The following is a 15,219-nucleotide window of genomic DNA, read 5'->3' on the forward strand; positions in this document are numbered from 1 at the left end:
CCAGGAAAGCAGAGTACCAAGGATCTGCGATCTGCCAAGGCCCCAACGGTCCCTAGCTCTGAGGTGTGAGTAGCAAGGGTCGTGACCGTGTACCAGGGTCCTTGGGATGGTGCAGTCAACACAGGAGGTCAGCGGGTTTAAAGAGAGGCAGACGGGCCAAGCAGGCGAGCACGACCGCCTATGCAGGCTACGGTCACTGCTCCCTTTACTTTCCCCTCTCCCGATGCCATGAGTGTCCCAAGTCAGCATTTCCTTTCCCACCCCACACTTCCTGCTCATGACCTGGACTGGGCCTCAGGCGTCCTGTCAGTGATGAAACCCTGCCCACTGCTGGTGAGGAACGGCAGGCTGGGAGCCCCTGGGCCACGCCAGGTGCCAGGACATCCTGTTGCCTGAGCTGCCCCACCGCACGTTCCAGATTTGCCGAAGATGTAAAAGAGTGGGCCCCACGTGCCACAGGCATACGTGCTGGACACGTACTTTGTCTGGAATCACGGTCTCCAGTGCGAGGGGCCCATCCCCGTCCAGCGGGTGGGACGTGACTGGAGGAGAAGGGCCACGTGAGCCGGGTGCGGTGGCGAGACGAAGCCTGTCCAGCAGGGAGTAGAGCCTCTGGTGTCTGGAATCCGACCACACGTGGGGTTAGAGCAGTCTCCCAGGTTAGGAAGTGACAGTGGCCTCTTAAAGCGATATGCAACGTGCTTGACACTTTCTCTTCAGAGCTGCCTCAACAACACTCAGAGAAGGCATGATGCAAATTCAGGCTCTAGCTCATTTTTAATAACCACAGTTCACGCCCCACAAATGTTTTGCAGACATTTCATTTATACTCAAACATTATAACAGGCAATACATGGTTTAACAGCTAATAAAAGCATTCTTTACAAATGCAAAATAGATCTATTCTAAGTGCACAAAATCTCCCATTGATTCTCCTAACACAATACAATTTATACCAATTTATGTTCACTTCATAGAGGAAGCACCTCATCTGGCACAAGATATTTATAATCTTCTTCATCTGCTCTGAATACTAAGTCTAGAGTCAAAAAAAAAAATAGTTTGACCTTCTACCATCTGCTATGAGAGCAACAACTTCATAATGCAAATCACAACATAACTGGGCCCAGCAAACTGAAAAATCATGCAAACCACGTGCTGCCTACTGGGTTAGGCGCCTACCCAAATAAGGACACCAGCAACAAGCTACAGTGCGATGATTCTACTCTGTTCTCTCTCTCTCTCTCATATGTGCGCACGCACACACACATCTTCCCCCATGTGGAGGGAAAAAGGTGAAAATTAATGGTAAAATGTATTTTATTTACTTGTGGAAACAGATAATAGACGTCATAATTTCTGATAAAGGCTTCTAAAAGATTATGCAGCAGAATGAGGTGACAAATACTAGAAAGAAATCACATTTTAACAAGATGCAGATATAATTTTTGCACGCCCAGAACTAGGTAACGTCTTTCAGATTTGCCCAGTCTTACGCAGCAGCTAGGCTACATGCTTTGATTTGGCTAAGATCAAGCTGATAACTTGCATTCTCCTGTGTCACAGGTGGGTGGACAAGGGCAATCTGGACACGTACGGGCCTCAACCAGCCAACAGGATGCAGGCATGTCCCTATTACTACGGTACAGGTGGTGCTGTCACTTCATCTCACTTTTTATAAAGTGAGAGCACATTTTGTTTAATTTAGGAAGGCTTTCTATTAGGGCTTTTCCGCAGTGAGCTCATCTACAGAGCACATTAATCTCTCATCCCGAGCTCGTTCCCGTACAAATCTAAGTCTTTCTATCCAAAGCAAGGAACGCCTGGTCGTAGCATTACCTGTGAGCCAGGCCGCTGCTCTGAAGGTATTCCTGGATCCTGCTGAGCTCCTCCACTGGCAGCTGAGCCGTGCTGCTCTGAAGTAGACAACAGCACATCAGCAAGTGTGTAACATGGAACGAATCAAAACCACCTTGCACTCGTTTAGGAGGGAAAGAGTGACATGTACATTTTATTGTAGCAAAGGCAGAGAAGAACGTACAGGAAGCGCTCATATCAGGCACACAAGGAATGACCAACTCATACATCTTATAAATGTTTCTCGCAGTGGCATGTGAAGAATATGCCTGTGGAAGAAAAAACCAGGCAACTGTTTTGCCTGCCCTGCTAAGTTCTCAGTAAAAATTACAATCAGTGTTTTTCTAGTACCTGTAAATTTGCAGCCAGAAGCATTTCCACCCGGCGACAGGCTAGAGTGTCAACCATGCGAGCCAGCACACGGAACGGAGTGCACAAAAGCTTGTCCACATACAGTGTTAACACGGCGCCCGACTGGCTGAGGTGGATCCCTTCTAAGCACTGAAGCGTCTTCTTCAGGGTGGTAGGCTGGCGACGGGCAGAAGGAAAGCAATGAGAGTACAGGTTTGGCCAAGTGGAAGTCAGCAGTTTACCAATTCCAATAGTACATTTTTAAGGTGGAAAAAAACCTCTGACTGGCCACAGGTGGCACCAGGGAGACTTACGGTTGAAAGGTTTTCACAACGAGACTGAATCGCCTGGATGAAGAGGCCACTGGCAGCGGAGTTCCGATGAACAGCACTGATAAAATCCTGCACGGGGGGCTCGTGGGACAGATTGATCAGGTCCTGGATGTGATTCACAATGAGCCACGTTAGGTGCTCTGAATCGTGTAGGTTCTGACACTGAGGAGAAAGAGTGACAGACTCATTCACAAGTCGACAAGGACAGAACAGACGTGATGCCATAGAAAAGGCCAGAGGTAGGAAGGGGAAGACAAATTCCAAATTATAATCCTAACTGAAACTATCTAGTGTTTGACCACCAATAATCATCAGGGTCGGAACTCACTTCACAGGATCCCTCACCTTCAACCCTACACTGTAGCCAAAGCTGCTAGAGAATAGATCCCGCCTGCCAGGAAAATGTGATGCTCCAGCACAGCTCCCAGGGACACTGGCCAACGGCCAGAGGAGGAGCAGAGCAAGGCCCAGGGTGCCTGCCAAGGACCAGTGTCCCCCGGGCAGCGAAATGGCAGGGGCAGCACTGCCCTGCCCTCAGGTGACAGGACCCCCCCCTGTGAAGCGAGAGCAGATGACACACAGCAGACCCTGCTCTGTCCAGGCTTTGGTCTGGCCTACCAAGAGTGCTCCCCAATTCTCCTTCACCAGTCCTGTGACAGGTCAATGGAGAAAATGGGTTCCCTGTAACTGCCACAGTTTTGACAGAATTCCTGAATCCAAAATATGAATAGATTCCACTAATCAAATGGATATTAAAGAGGGAAATTTAAGATTTATAAGGAAATAGATATCCATCTTTGAATATGTGTGTTGCCTTTTCATCTAACTCATAATCCTTCTAGGCAGAAATTGTAAAATGAAATCAATTCTTTGACATCTGGTTAATGATTAATGTTTTCCATGTGGAATAATTTGATAGTACTAACTTATAAAATATTTTTCTTAATTTCCGTGAAAGACAGCATTATACAATTATACTAAATCATTTCTCAAAAGTAGAACAAGATAGAAAAACTATTTCAACATAAAGCATGTAAATCAAAAAATGAGTATCAATAAAAAACAGCAACATAAAATCTGTATGATAACAACCAGTTGCTTGAAGGACTCCCCTTCCTTTCCCAACTGAGAACATCACACACTTTGCTGTGTGAAAATAGTATGAATATGGTGCCATGTTTGTGCCAAAGAAACGCACGTGCTGTTATCAGTAGAGAAAAAGCACCAAATCCCAGCCAAAACGCCGCAACAGGTTTTCTGAGTAATGCAATTACAAGGAGACTGTATTTTCTTCTCTTTATTGGTTTTTGTCAATTTTCTGTGTTAAACATGGGATGCTAGTTTTATGGTCAAAAACTACAAAAGTTATTTTTTTAAATGGATGACATTCCAACAAGTCATTTAAAATGCAACAGTGGACACCAACGTCCTCTGCACAGATGGTAAACAGCATTTAAATCAGAACTCCACTCCAAGTCACGCTCGCCCAGGAGGCGACAGCTGAGTGAAGCCTTCTGCAGACAGCCCTCCACGTCCGTGAGCGGCCGGAGCAGGATGGAACGCTCACTACAGCCCTGTGCCAATGGCAGCAGGAGGTCGGTCTACAGAGCATCACGCACACCGGTGCCCTCCGGCCCCCCTGCCCCGCCAGGACTTACGACATAATCGCAGAAGAGAATGAGCGCTCCCCTTCGCACTATTTCTCTGTTGCACACCCCAAGCCTGCAGGCTGCATCAGGGTCCTCCTCTCCAGGCACCTGGGGGCTGAGTGACTTCGTACTGGACAGACTGCGTCTCCTGGAGGGAGCAAGAGACGCACTGACAACATTCCCAGGCCAAGAGCGAGCTTATCTCCAAAGCTGAAGACAACTAGAAGCTCAGTTCCTGGGCTAGAGCAGACGGACTGCACTGCGGCAACAGGTATGTGACTCACACTCTCAGCAACCTACCTCTGAGCTGGGGCAAAGCAAGTATGGGCATCAGAAGAACACAGAGATCTCACCGGCAAACAGTCAAATGCTCGACTTAAGGCAGAATCTGCCATGAAGCCGCACCTTTGATCGGCACTCAGGCACCGGGCTCTCACCAACTGCGCCGGAAAACACAGCAACTGCATTCAGGATTCCCAGTGTGGGTTTGCAGAACGCTGCCCACCGCCGGGGAAAGCCTGTATGCAGTCAGATTTCACTGCACCATTGCTGGAGAAATGTTGCCACCCTCACCTGCCCCCTGGTATGTGCTGCCACGAAAGCCCTGTCTGAAAGTATGGCTGCAAAACTCATTCCCGGCTCGTGAAGGTTCCTTCACTTCTCAGTCGACGGGTTACACCCTCGGGGACCCTTGAAGCGGTCACAAGTCCTCCAACAGGTGTCGCCACACCTGTGAACGGCCCCTGACAGAAGAGTCTGAGGACAATACCCGTCCCTCGGCAACAAAGAGCCTGTGCGTCTCTGCTAAGGCTTACTAGGGACAGAGGTCACAAGGAGGCAAGAATATTCTGAAATGTCTCAACTTTTCCTACAACACCTCGGGATTTACAAGAGAATTGGTATAAAATAGTCTACAGATTAAAAAAAAATGTTCCAACTGCAATGTCCCTTTTCTCACCTGGTGAATGGACGCACCCGCACTGTTATCCATATGACAGAATACGACTCGCCAGTCCAAAGAACAAACCACTGATCTGTGCAAGGCCATAAATGAGGTTTAAATATCCTGCGCTGACGAAGCCAGACTCAAAAGGCTACAGACCCGTATGACTCATCCATAGGGCGTACTGTGCAACAGGCTGAACACAGGGACGGCGCACGGACCAGTGGCTGGGGAAGGGGGTGGCCACAGAGGACACAGGAGACCTTCTGAAGTCATGGAACCGTCCTGTATTGTAACTGTGGCAGTGTTCACCTGACAATATTTGGTACAAAAGAGTACGTTTCCCTGTAGTGTAAGTCCTAGGTCAATGAAAAACCAACCAACAGAAACACCTCCTCTCTTCAGCCTTCCTGCCAGCCCTGCATTTCACGATGGTACAGCTACAGGGGAGCCTCTGCAGGAGAGGGGGCAGAACTTGCAATTCAAATCTAGCGGCAGGATTTGAATGTCAACCCATGTCAATCCAAACTGAGCCCCAGCATGTAGTGGGCAAAGAGACCTCAGGACAGATGCAGCTAGATACTGATGGTGAACGAATGCCCCGAATCCAGGCCTCAGAACTGACGCGTGGCCACACCACAGCCCCAGTGCCATGGCACGTGCAAGACCGAAAGGGGCCACCAGAAGGCCAGGCAGACTGGAAACAAATCAGTGAAGATAGAGCCACCCCAAGCAAGCAGCAGACAGGAGCAAACCCTGCTGTGGCAGCCGCAGGTGCTTCCTGGGGCCATGCGGCCAGAGTACAGCTTCTCTGCTTGCCCGAGAGCCCTACCTGCGCAAGCTGGGGAGGTTACCGTGGTGCAGAGCTGCGTCTATCTACTGAATCTACAAATAGAGAAAAATGGAGTCCAGCCCTGTCTGGAGGGCCTGGTCAGTGTCCTGAGGCAGAGAAGAGAACAAGAGGAATACCGGTGGGGAGGAAAGAAGGGGAAAGTCTTGACCTGTGGATGATACGCATGTGTTCACAGGGAACCCTCCAGAGCCCACGAAAAGCCTCCTGGGGCTGCTGCGTGAGCTGGGCCGGGTCTCAGGATGTGAGGTCAGTACACAAAACCAAATGCACGTCTATAAACCAACAGCACACCATGGGAAACAAAACACTTTTCCACCTACCATTTAAAACAGCATTCCGAAACATGAAATGTGTAAGATACGAAGAATGCTTGCACACTATGAGATACTGTTGTGGCAAAGTAGAGACCAAAATACCCGGAGAGAGACTATGTTCGAAGACTGAAAGACTGGACACTGGATGCCAGTGCTCCCTCAATCCCGGACCGGCGGCAAGCTCAGTCAAGAGGCCAGCGAGCTCGTTTGTAGACACAACCTGATTCTAAAACATAAACGTGGACACACAAAGAACCTACAGGAGCCAAAACCATTCTGGAAGTAAAGAAGAGCGGGGGAACCGGCACGGCAGCCGAGGCGATGACGTGGTGGCAGTGGTGTGGGTGCTGCCGTGATGGTGGAGGCGCCGATCAGGGGCGTGAGCAGAGTCCACAAGGTCCGCACGTCTGAGCCGCACTGTGCTCTGAGAAAAGTGCCAAGGGAATTCAAGAGAGAAAGCACGGTCTTCTTCACAAAATACACTGAAAGAACCGCCCTTCGGGGGGTGGGGGACAGACTCTTCACCCTCACGCTTTGTCATACACAAAAATTAACTCAGAATGGTAAACACTAAAGCTACGCAAGTGCCAGAAGAAACCATAGAAGAAAATCATGATCCTGGGGTAGGCAAACATTTCTTGGATTGAAGAGAAAAAGAATGGAACAGAAAAACTGACACACTTTATTTCATAAAAATTTAAAAATTGTGCTCTTCCCAAGAAACCATTAAAAAAATAAAATGGCAAACCACAGATGGAGAGAAAACATTTACTTAGATCCAGAATATATAAAAAATTTACAACTCAATAACAAGACAATAGCCAAATTTCAAAAAACCAACAAATATTGAATACATACTTTACAACAGAAGATACACAAATGGCCAATAAGCACATGAAAACATGATTACCTTTATGTTATCATGTTATCAGCGCATCAGCGAAGTGCAAGTGAAAACCACAAGAAGCATTGCCCTGCATCCACTACAAGGGCAAGAAGGGAAAGCCCCTGTGACATCGAGTGTTGGTGAGGAACTCGTGACCCCATTTCCCACATCTCCTCCCTTCTGGAGCAAACCTCCTCCTGTGAATTGTCCAGAGCTCCGTGGTCCAAAATGTCCCCACTTCCGTGATCTTTTTTTCTTAACTTTTACTTTGAAAACTTTCAAACCAATAGAAAAGCTGAAAGATTAATTCAGTGGATAAACCCTCTTCACCTAGATTCAACCACTAATATGCTGCCACCTTTGTGTGCACACACATGTACACTATGCACACATACGCTCACATGTACACGCACACCACATGCACACACTATACACACACGTGTACTCCACACACACTCACATGTACACATACTCCACACACGCGCGCACTCACGTACACACACTTCACACACGTGCACACTCACACGTATGCATACTCTACAGACGCACTCATACTCTACACACACGTGCACTCACACGTATGCATACTCCACACACGCGCTCACACGTATGTGCATACTCCACACACATGCGCACTCACACGTACGCATACTCCACACACGCGTGCACTCACACGTACGCATACTCTACAGTCATGCGTATGCATACTCCACATACGCACACACTATACACATGCACATGCGCACTCCACACACGCGCGCTCACACGTACGCATACTCCACACACACGTGCACTCACGTACGCATACTCCACACACGTACACATACTCTACACACATGCAGTCACACGTATGCATACTTCACACACGCACACTTACACGTACGCATACTCTACACACACGTGCAGTCACACGTATGCATGCTCCACACACGCACTCACACGTACGCACATACTCCACACACACGTGCATGCACATACTCTACACACGTGCACTCATATGCATACTCTACACGCACACACGTGCACTCACGTACGCACATGCTCCACACACGCGCACTCACATATGCATACTCCACACGCACACACTATACACGCGCACACGTGCACTCACACCTACGCATATACTCTACACACACGTGCACTCACACATACACACATACTCTACACATAAAGACACACTCTGCGCACACACACATATGCACTCTATGCACGCACACTTTTTGGCCTGTACCACCTGAGAGTACTCGCAGGTGAAGACACTTGCCCCTAAGTAGTTCAGCAGGGGTCCCCTGAGAACTTCATCACCACAAAACAACAGGTCCCCTAGAACTCACATTCAAATTCCCCCCATTAGCTCAATAGTGTTCTTTCTGGATGTTTTATCCCCCAGATCTGTGGAAGGCCCTTCCATTTGGGTGGGGTCCGCCCTCCCACTTCCTCTTGAACCCACTCTAGGTCCCTCTGCCCTCACCACCCACCAGCCATCAAAAGGAGGTGGGAGAGGTAGAAGGGAGGAGGAAGGGGGAGGAAACTCGCTGGCTCACATACCCACTGGGGTAATGGACAATTTCCCACCTTCTGGCCACCTACACATACCTGCTAGCACCAGCAGCTAACTCAGGCCCCACCCCACCAAGCCTTGCCCAGCACAACTCAATCTTGGGTGCCCATGGGAGTTTCCTGGGGAGACTCTGAGAACACAAGAGCCCAGGATCCTAATTCCTAAGGTACCCAGCTGCCAAGGCTGGTGGTGGGCTGGGTCACAGTCCTGGTCCCTGGAACAAGCCCCCTGGTGGCTCTGAGGCACACTCCTCAAGGACTCAGGGCCTGGCCTGGAGTGTGTTCCGTGGACAAGAGAATCGGCACCACCCAGGAGCCTGGCAGAAAAGCAGAGCCCCAGGCCTCCCCAGTGATCTGCTGAACAAGAACCTGATTTTAATAAGCTCGCCGGTGGATTTATATGTACACCGAAGAAGCACTGAAGCAGACAATCATTTTCTGTTCCTGACTCTTACAGCAGGTCATGTTCTTGAAGCATTTCCAATGTTTTCACCGGTCTGTCTGTCCCGACTAAATGTAAGCATGTGGAGGGCAGAAAATGCATATTATTTTTCTTTGCATATCCCACAGCATATAGCGCAGAACAGACACTGAAAGATGCCTACTGACACTGGATTTTCCAGCTGAATGCAATGGAGTGGCCCAACTAGGACCCCAGGCCTCACACAGCTCAGCCTTGCCACACTGAGCAGAGAGGAGCTGACCTCCGCCCTGCAGCCCTTGCTTTCTCTCCTCACCATGGGCCCTCAAGCCTTCCAGAAACTCTGCACTGAGGACTCAGCTCTATGGGTAGATGGGCGGCAAAGCTTCTATTACCACATGTGTACAAATGTCTGAGCAGGACAGTGCCCAGAAATCAAGGCTTAACCCTGAAAACTTCTTTGCAAAAAGGGGGTCACCCCCAATCAGATACTTAATAAGTCTTTGTGAATGACAAAAAATAGGGTATTTCCAAGCAGTTTTGAAATGTTGCTCAGTAATTACTTCATTATCTAAGAATAACCAGAACCACATTTAACTTATAACGAAGTTAAGACATTGCAACATGTTTGGCTCTGGAAGCAATTTAAGGATGAGAGCCCAGCAGGAGGGACACAACATGACAAGAATGACCCTCAAGAGGAACCGTGTCAAAGAAACCACACTTGGAAAGCAGCGGCTACTCTGAACGCCTTCGGTCTGAGCACATTTTCCCTGCAGCACAGCGTCCACAAGAGGAAGGCTCGCCTGCAGCACAATGCGTATGAAGCCTCATGGAAACGGCCAAACGTCGAGCGGCCCGAGGGCCAGCGTGCGAGCAGGCCGCCCGGGGCGCCGGGCGGACGTACCTGGGGGTCTGCTGCACCTCTGCCCACCAGCGGTAGTCAGTGTGGCTGACGAGCAGCAGGATCTGGCACCAGAGCAGCACGAGCGCCGGGTGCGTGGGCAGCATGGTGCGCACGCGCGCATTCAGCCTCTCCAGGCCGTAGAAAGTGCCATCGGCGCGGTCCGCCGCGAAGAGCCTCGAGGCAGCTGCTGTGATTCTCCGGAACGTTCCTAGAAACCAACCAAAAGTACAACTGAGAGGCAAACGTCGGGCTGCTCGTTGTGGCCGCAGGAAGGCCTTCCACAAAAAGACACACCCTCAGCTCTTTCCCAGACCCACACATTCAGAGACCAGACGCTAACACTCTTACTCTCCTGGGCCTTCTCCCCACTGCCGTGAGCAAGCTGTCCAGGAGCTCCGCGCCAAGAGCCACGCCTGCGTGTGACAGGCGACCCAGCTCCACGGAACGGCAGGTGGCCTGCACTCGGCACCCCTGGGACAGCGAGGCCTCCACAGGGTCGGGCCGTGGGGCCGAGTCTGCTCTAGCAGGTGTGGTCGGACCCTCACCACACCCTACTCCTGCCACAACAGACACTTCCTCGTGGGCCACAGCAAGTGCCCAGAGGAAGAGGGCATGAGCTGGGCCCGGTCCTCTGTGCCCTGCATTACTGTGTGGGCTCTCTGTGGGGCCAGTGGACCTGAGGGAAGAGGCAGGTGCTGCTGTGGAGGAATGGGGAGCCAGGCCACAGAAGAGAGGGAATGACAGACTACAGATATGGGGTTTTACTCAACAGAGGACAGGAAGCCATGGTCGGAGCTGTGGCTCTACCATTTACTTGGCCCTCGCTGTACATTACCCAGGGTCTCAGTTTTCTCATTGCAAAATGGAATTAAGAGTAGTAGCAGCTCACACGGCTGTAATAGGATCAAAGAGTAAAACCTGAGTGAAGGGCTCAGTATGGCACTGGGCAGAGCAAAGGACCACCAACCGGGGCTGCTGCCAGAGGGCTGCTAGGAAAGGCCGCATGGCCTCTGGAGGAGCCATGAGCAGAGAAGAAGTCAGACGGTTCACTGGGGCAGGGAGGAGTCCACAGTGACGCTGGGGTTTGAACACCTCCCACGATGGTGTGGAGCATGTTGGCAAGAAAAAGCCAGAATCAAGCAGCTATGCCAGGTGACGAGTTCAATCGTCAGGTGTGGGCAAGACACCAAGTCACACACTAGAAGGAGAATGGACATGAGAGCCCAAGGCAGCCACATCAGTTGGGTGACCCAGACTCTGGAGGCATTGTCGATCGTCTCTGCAGCAATAACCAGGGGCAGGTCACAAAGAGGACAACCCTACTGAGTGAGAGGAGAGGGACAGAAACAGAGAAAGGGAGAAAGGCAGAGGGGGAGAGTCAGAGAGAGAGACAGCAGGAGAGAAAGAACAGAGATCAAGCATTGCAACCAGGACCAAGAATACTCAATGGAGAAAGTGCACAGCATGGGAGTGGTGGGGACGCACATGCACTGGTGAAAGCTCTAGAAAGCCCCCTGGCCCGCCCACTGCCCTTGGTAGAAGGCTGACGGCACTGCTGGTCCTGCCATGACGCCTGCCTCTGCTGTCCATCACCTGGAACCTCCTGGCTGTCATCCCTACGACTCTGCCCCCAGGGTCTGTCCTGCCCAACAGTCTGTTGCTGGGAAGCAGTCACCCACCAGGGTGAACGAGCCCCTGTATGGGGTGGGGGCTGCTAAGAGGTACACCAAAGAAATGCATGCAAAGGGGATATAGGTCACGTTCAGTCCAAGGCAACAAAGCCTCTTCTACCTTTCCTGTCCTCCTCAACCAGCGAGGCCAGGGTGCTGATGCCCCGGACAGCTAAGCCCCAGGAAGAAGAGAGGCCTGGGCTCGAATCTCCACATGCAGGAGAGCCAGCAGGGACCAGGAACACCCTCCCGCATGGGCACAGAAACAAGAACAGCCCTCTACTGTGGCAAGCCACCAAAATGCTGCTGTTCTTTGTTACAGTAGCTACGTGACCTTAACTAACACGTGGGGAGCGCGGGTACTGGGCCCGGACAGGATGAGGCACTGGGCGGGGTCTCCCTTCCCTGTCTCCTGAGCAGCGACCACTGGCTGAGACAGAAAGAAGCCCAATGTCTGATGTGACTGGGAGGCAAGGGAAGCCCCAAGAGTTGAGACCTGGGAGAAGGGACAGGGCCCCGAGGCCAAGTGACAGTGACAAAGCACAGACAAGCACCTGAGCCAGGAAGGCTCCCCTTGTCCTGCCCTCCCAGAGCTGAAAGAGACATGTGGCCAGGAGTGCTGGAAGCAGGGCTGGAGGCAGCAGCCCCATGTTACTGGACTCTCCGGGGCTGCAGGAAGTGCCCTGCAAATGTGAGCTACTGCATGTACCATTGGCAACCGAGCAGCAGCGTGGTGTGTAAGAATGAACAGAGGGCAAGATAAAATGGTTGGGTTTTCAATCCCTGTTTTACCATAGGACCTTCTGGAGCCTGAACTCTCTCTTCAGCAGAAAGGGTGACTATTTCACAGAGCTGCTCTAAGGACTGAGGGGGTGTACCACAGTGAGCACCCCACAGTGAACACCTGGATTCCCAGCAGCGTGGCCATCCTTGTCTTTGCCCAAGTGTGAATCTGAACCAAGCTCAAACTTCTTGCTGCAGGAAGAACCGTTTTCGAAGGTCTCAATTTTCAGTGGAGGGCTAGAATTCACTGCCTTTGTTTAAGCAAAGCATAAATAAAAATGCTTTATATGCTAAATGCACCTCATTTATATAAAAGTACAAGATGATTTACTTAAACTCTGTCTCAAAATCAAACACGGTAATTCTGCCCCCTAGTATCTTTAGAAGAAATGCAGTCAAAATAAACCACATGGAGAAAGACACTTGGAAACACACACTTTATTTGCAAATATTGAACCAAATGACAGCATGCAAAGACACCGCAGCAAAGCCTGTGTGCCCAGCACCAAGGCCGGAGCCCTCTGGTAGAACACACTGCCCCTCACATCCTGTCCTGATACAGCAGCCACTAGCCACCTGGGGCCATTCAAATTTAAGTCGATTAAAATTAAATAAAATTAAAAAGTAGCTCCTTAATCCACACCAGCCACATTCCAAGTGCCCAAAAGCCACATGTGGCTGGAGGCAACTGAACCACTGCAGACACAGAATGCTCCCCAATGCAGGAGGCTGTCGTGGACAGTGCTGCCGTAGACTACACAATACCTCCCCTGATTTTTGAGACAAGGAACAGGAGGAAGTGAGGGTGGTGAGTCAGGATACACCTGGAAGGGCAGAGAACTCCACATGACGCGCAAAAGGTCACTCTTGTCCAAAGAGGGAAGCAAGCAGCCCTTAGAGATGAATGGGTGTCCTTCTGGTATCAGATGCAAACCAATCAATGGCCAAGTATCAGAACGACCGACATATTACAAATGACCTTATTACTCACGTAGCTTAATTCTTTTCTCAACTTTAAACTTATTATGTGCGTCAGTGAAGCATAAATCAGAAGTTCTTCAAAACAAAAATTCTTTCAATGTTAATAATGAAGAGGGCTTAAAACTCTCGAGTCCACTTGATAATTAAATTCTGGCCATGCCCCTGTCCAAGGGCAACAGCAATTAAATGAAGCAGCCACGAAGACACCCCCTTCTCCACGACCCCCACCCCTGCCCGCCTCCCCGGTCGCCTTCTGAGCCTTGCCGATGTGCTCTCCGCGGCCGTCTGGCCAGAGCACAGCAACGTCTTGCCTTTGGGCCTTAGCTTAACATGGCCTCTCGGGGGCCCTGCCCTCCCTCCCCGCCCCTCTTCTGCCTATCGCTGCTCTGCTTGCTTCCTTCACAGGAAACATCCAGACTCCCGATTCCCTGCCTGTGTACCACCCTCCCCACTGGACTGCAAGCCGCACGAAGGCAAGAGCCAAACCAGCCTTCCTGACCACCATGGCACCGGAGCGCAGCCTGGGGCGGACTGACCTGGTGCATCTTTGCCAAGTGAAGAGGGGCCGAAAATGAGTTATCTACTGCTCTGAGGGTCCATATGTGTGTGGTGCATGTGCATGTTTTAGTTTGTATGAAAGTAGTATGTACACAACTTAAAAATCCAGTAATAGAGAGAGGCTTCTGATTTTACAAATGCCCTGCCCCATCCCTCTTCAGGCAACAGTTGTCTTGTTTCTAGTTCTGACGGTTACCTCCAAAATTCGACTCGACATACTTCTATCACCTGTAGCAGACCATCTATTATTCATCTGCTCCTCTTGTCTTACTGTGAGGAAGTAGCCCTCGCTCCCTCTCAATGAATGGCCAGAGCACCCAGGGCAGGACTCACGCCGGGGCTGAGACCAGTGGTGGCCAGGGGTCATCCTTCCTGCCATGGGGAAGAAGCCCACCAGAGAACAGAGCCAACATAGAAATCAGAGCTGAAACATGGGAACACTAGACAGGGCAACAGAATGAAAGCGCCTGAGGTGGTCATACCTAAAGAGAACAGTGACCTCTGTACTTCCAGGAACTCTAACCAGTTATTCCTTTTCTTGCTCTAGCATAGGATAGAGGCCTATCCCTGCAAATGAAACTGCTGGATTTGCCGGAGTCATGCTGAGTGATGGTTACAGACTCCATCCCATTAGAGATGAGATGTACCTCACTCATGCTACCTGTCAACTTAAGTTACATTTTTGGTTCTATTTGGTTACCACTGTAGCCTCTATTTCCTGTTGTGTCAACTTCGGTATGACTGTATAAACCCAACAATGCAGGATGAGATTAGTGACCCTTCCATCCCTCCACCTTTTTCTCTACCTTCCACTCCCAAATTAAGTTGGTTAGTTTCCCTTTTATTTTTCCTGGAAATAAAAACATTTTCATTCTGTTCTGAAACCAAAATTAAGTAAATAAGTCTTCAATGTTTTATTCACACATTGACTTTAAAATTGAAAAATCAAACAGCATTTATGATTATGTGAATATAGTTTCCAACAAAGCCAAGAAATGTAGAATAACATCTCTTTCTACAGGTCCTTGGTCATGACCCCTGTGCCACTTAAAGAAGCTATTTAAATTCAAAGGTTTCAATCAAATTGATTGTTGAAAATCATGCCATACTTTGGTTTGCTTCATATTTGGACCATGATTTCCTTGTTGTTCATT

The 15,219-nt window shown here is 50.0% G+C and overlaps 1 protein-coding gene across 2 annotated transcripts in view; it reads right to left on the bottom strand.

Annotated features, from left to right (window-relative positions):
• HTT (huntingtin) overlaps positions 1-15,219 on the bottom strand; it is a 133,128-nt gene that overhangs the window by 26,628 nt on the left and 91,281 nt on the right. For both annotated transcript variants that reach the window (XM_088021246.1, XM_028087305.2), the window contains 6 exons: positions 10,074-10,281; positions 4,199-4,337; positions 2,523-2,702; positions 2,209-2,385; positions 1,840-1,916; positions 481-619 (listed from right to left, as the gene is read on the bottom strand). In XM_088021246.1, the coding sequence (XP_087877372.1) occupies positions 481-619; positions 1,840-1,916; positions 2,209-2,385; positions 2,523-2,702; positions 4,199-4,337; positions 10,074-10,281 (920 nt within the window). The remainder of the gene's footprint in view (positions 1-480; positions 620-1,839; positions 1,917-2,208; positions 2,386-2,522; positions 2,703-4,198; positions 4,338-10,073; positions 10,282-15,219) is intronic.

This window comes from Eumetopias jubatus, unplaced genomic scaffold (assembly GCF_037043125.1).
Source record: "Eumetopias jubatus isolate StellerSeaLion01/CBP00866 unplaced genomic scaffold, mEumJub1_p1.0 scaffold_2, whole genome shotgun sequence".
Classification (NCBI taxonomy): domain Eukaryota; kingdom Metazoa; phylum Chordata; class Mammalia; order Carnivora; family Otariidae; genus Eumetopias; species Eumetopias jubatus.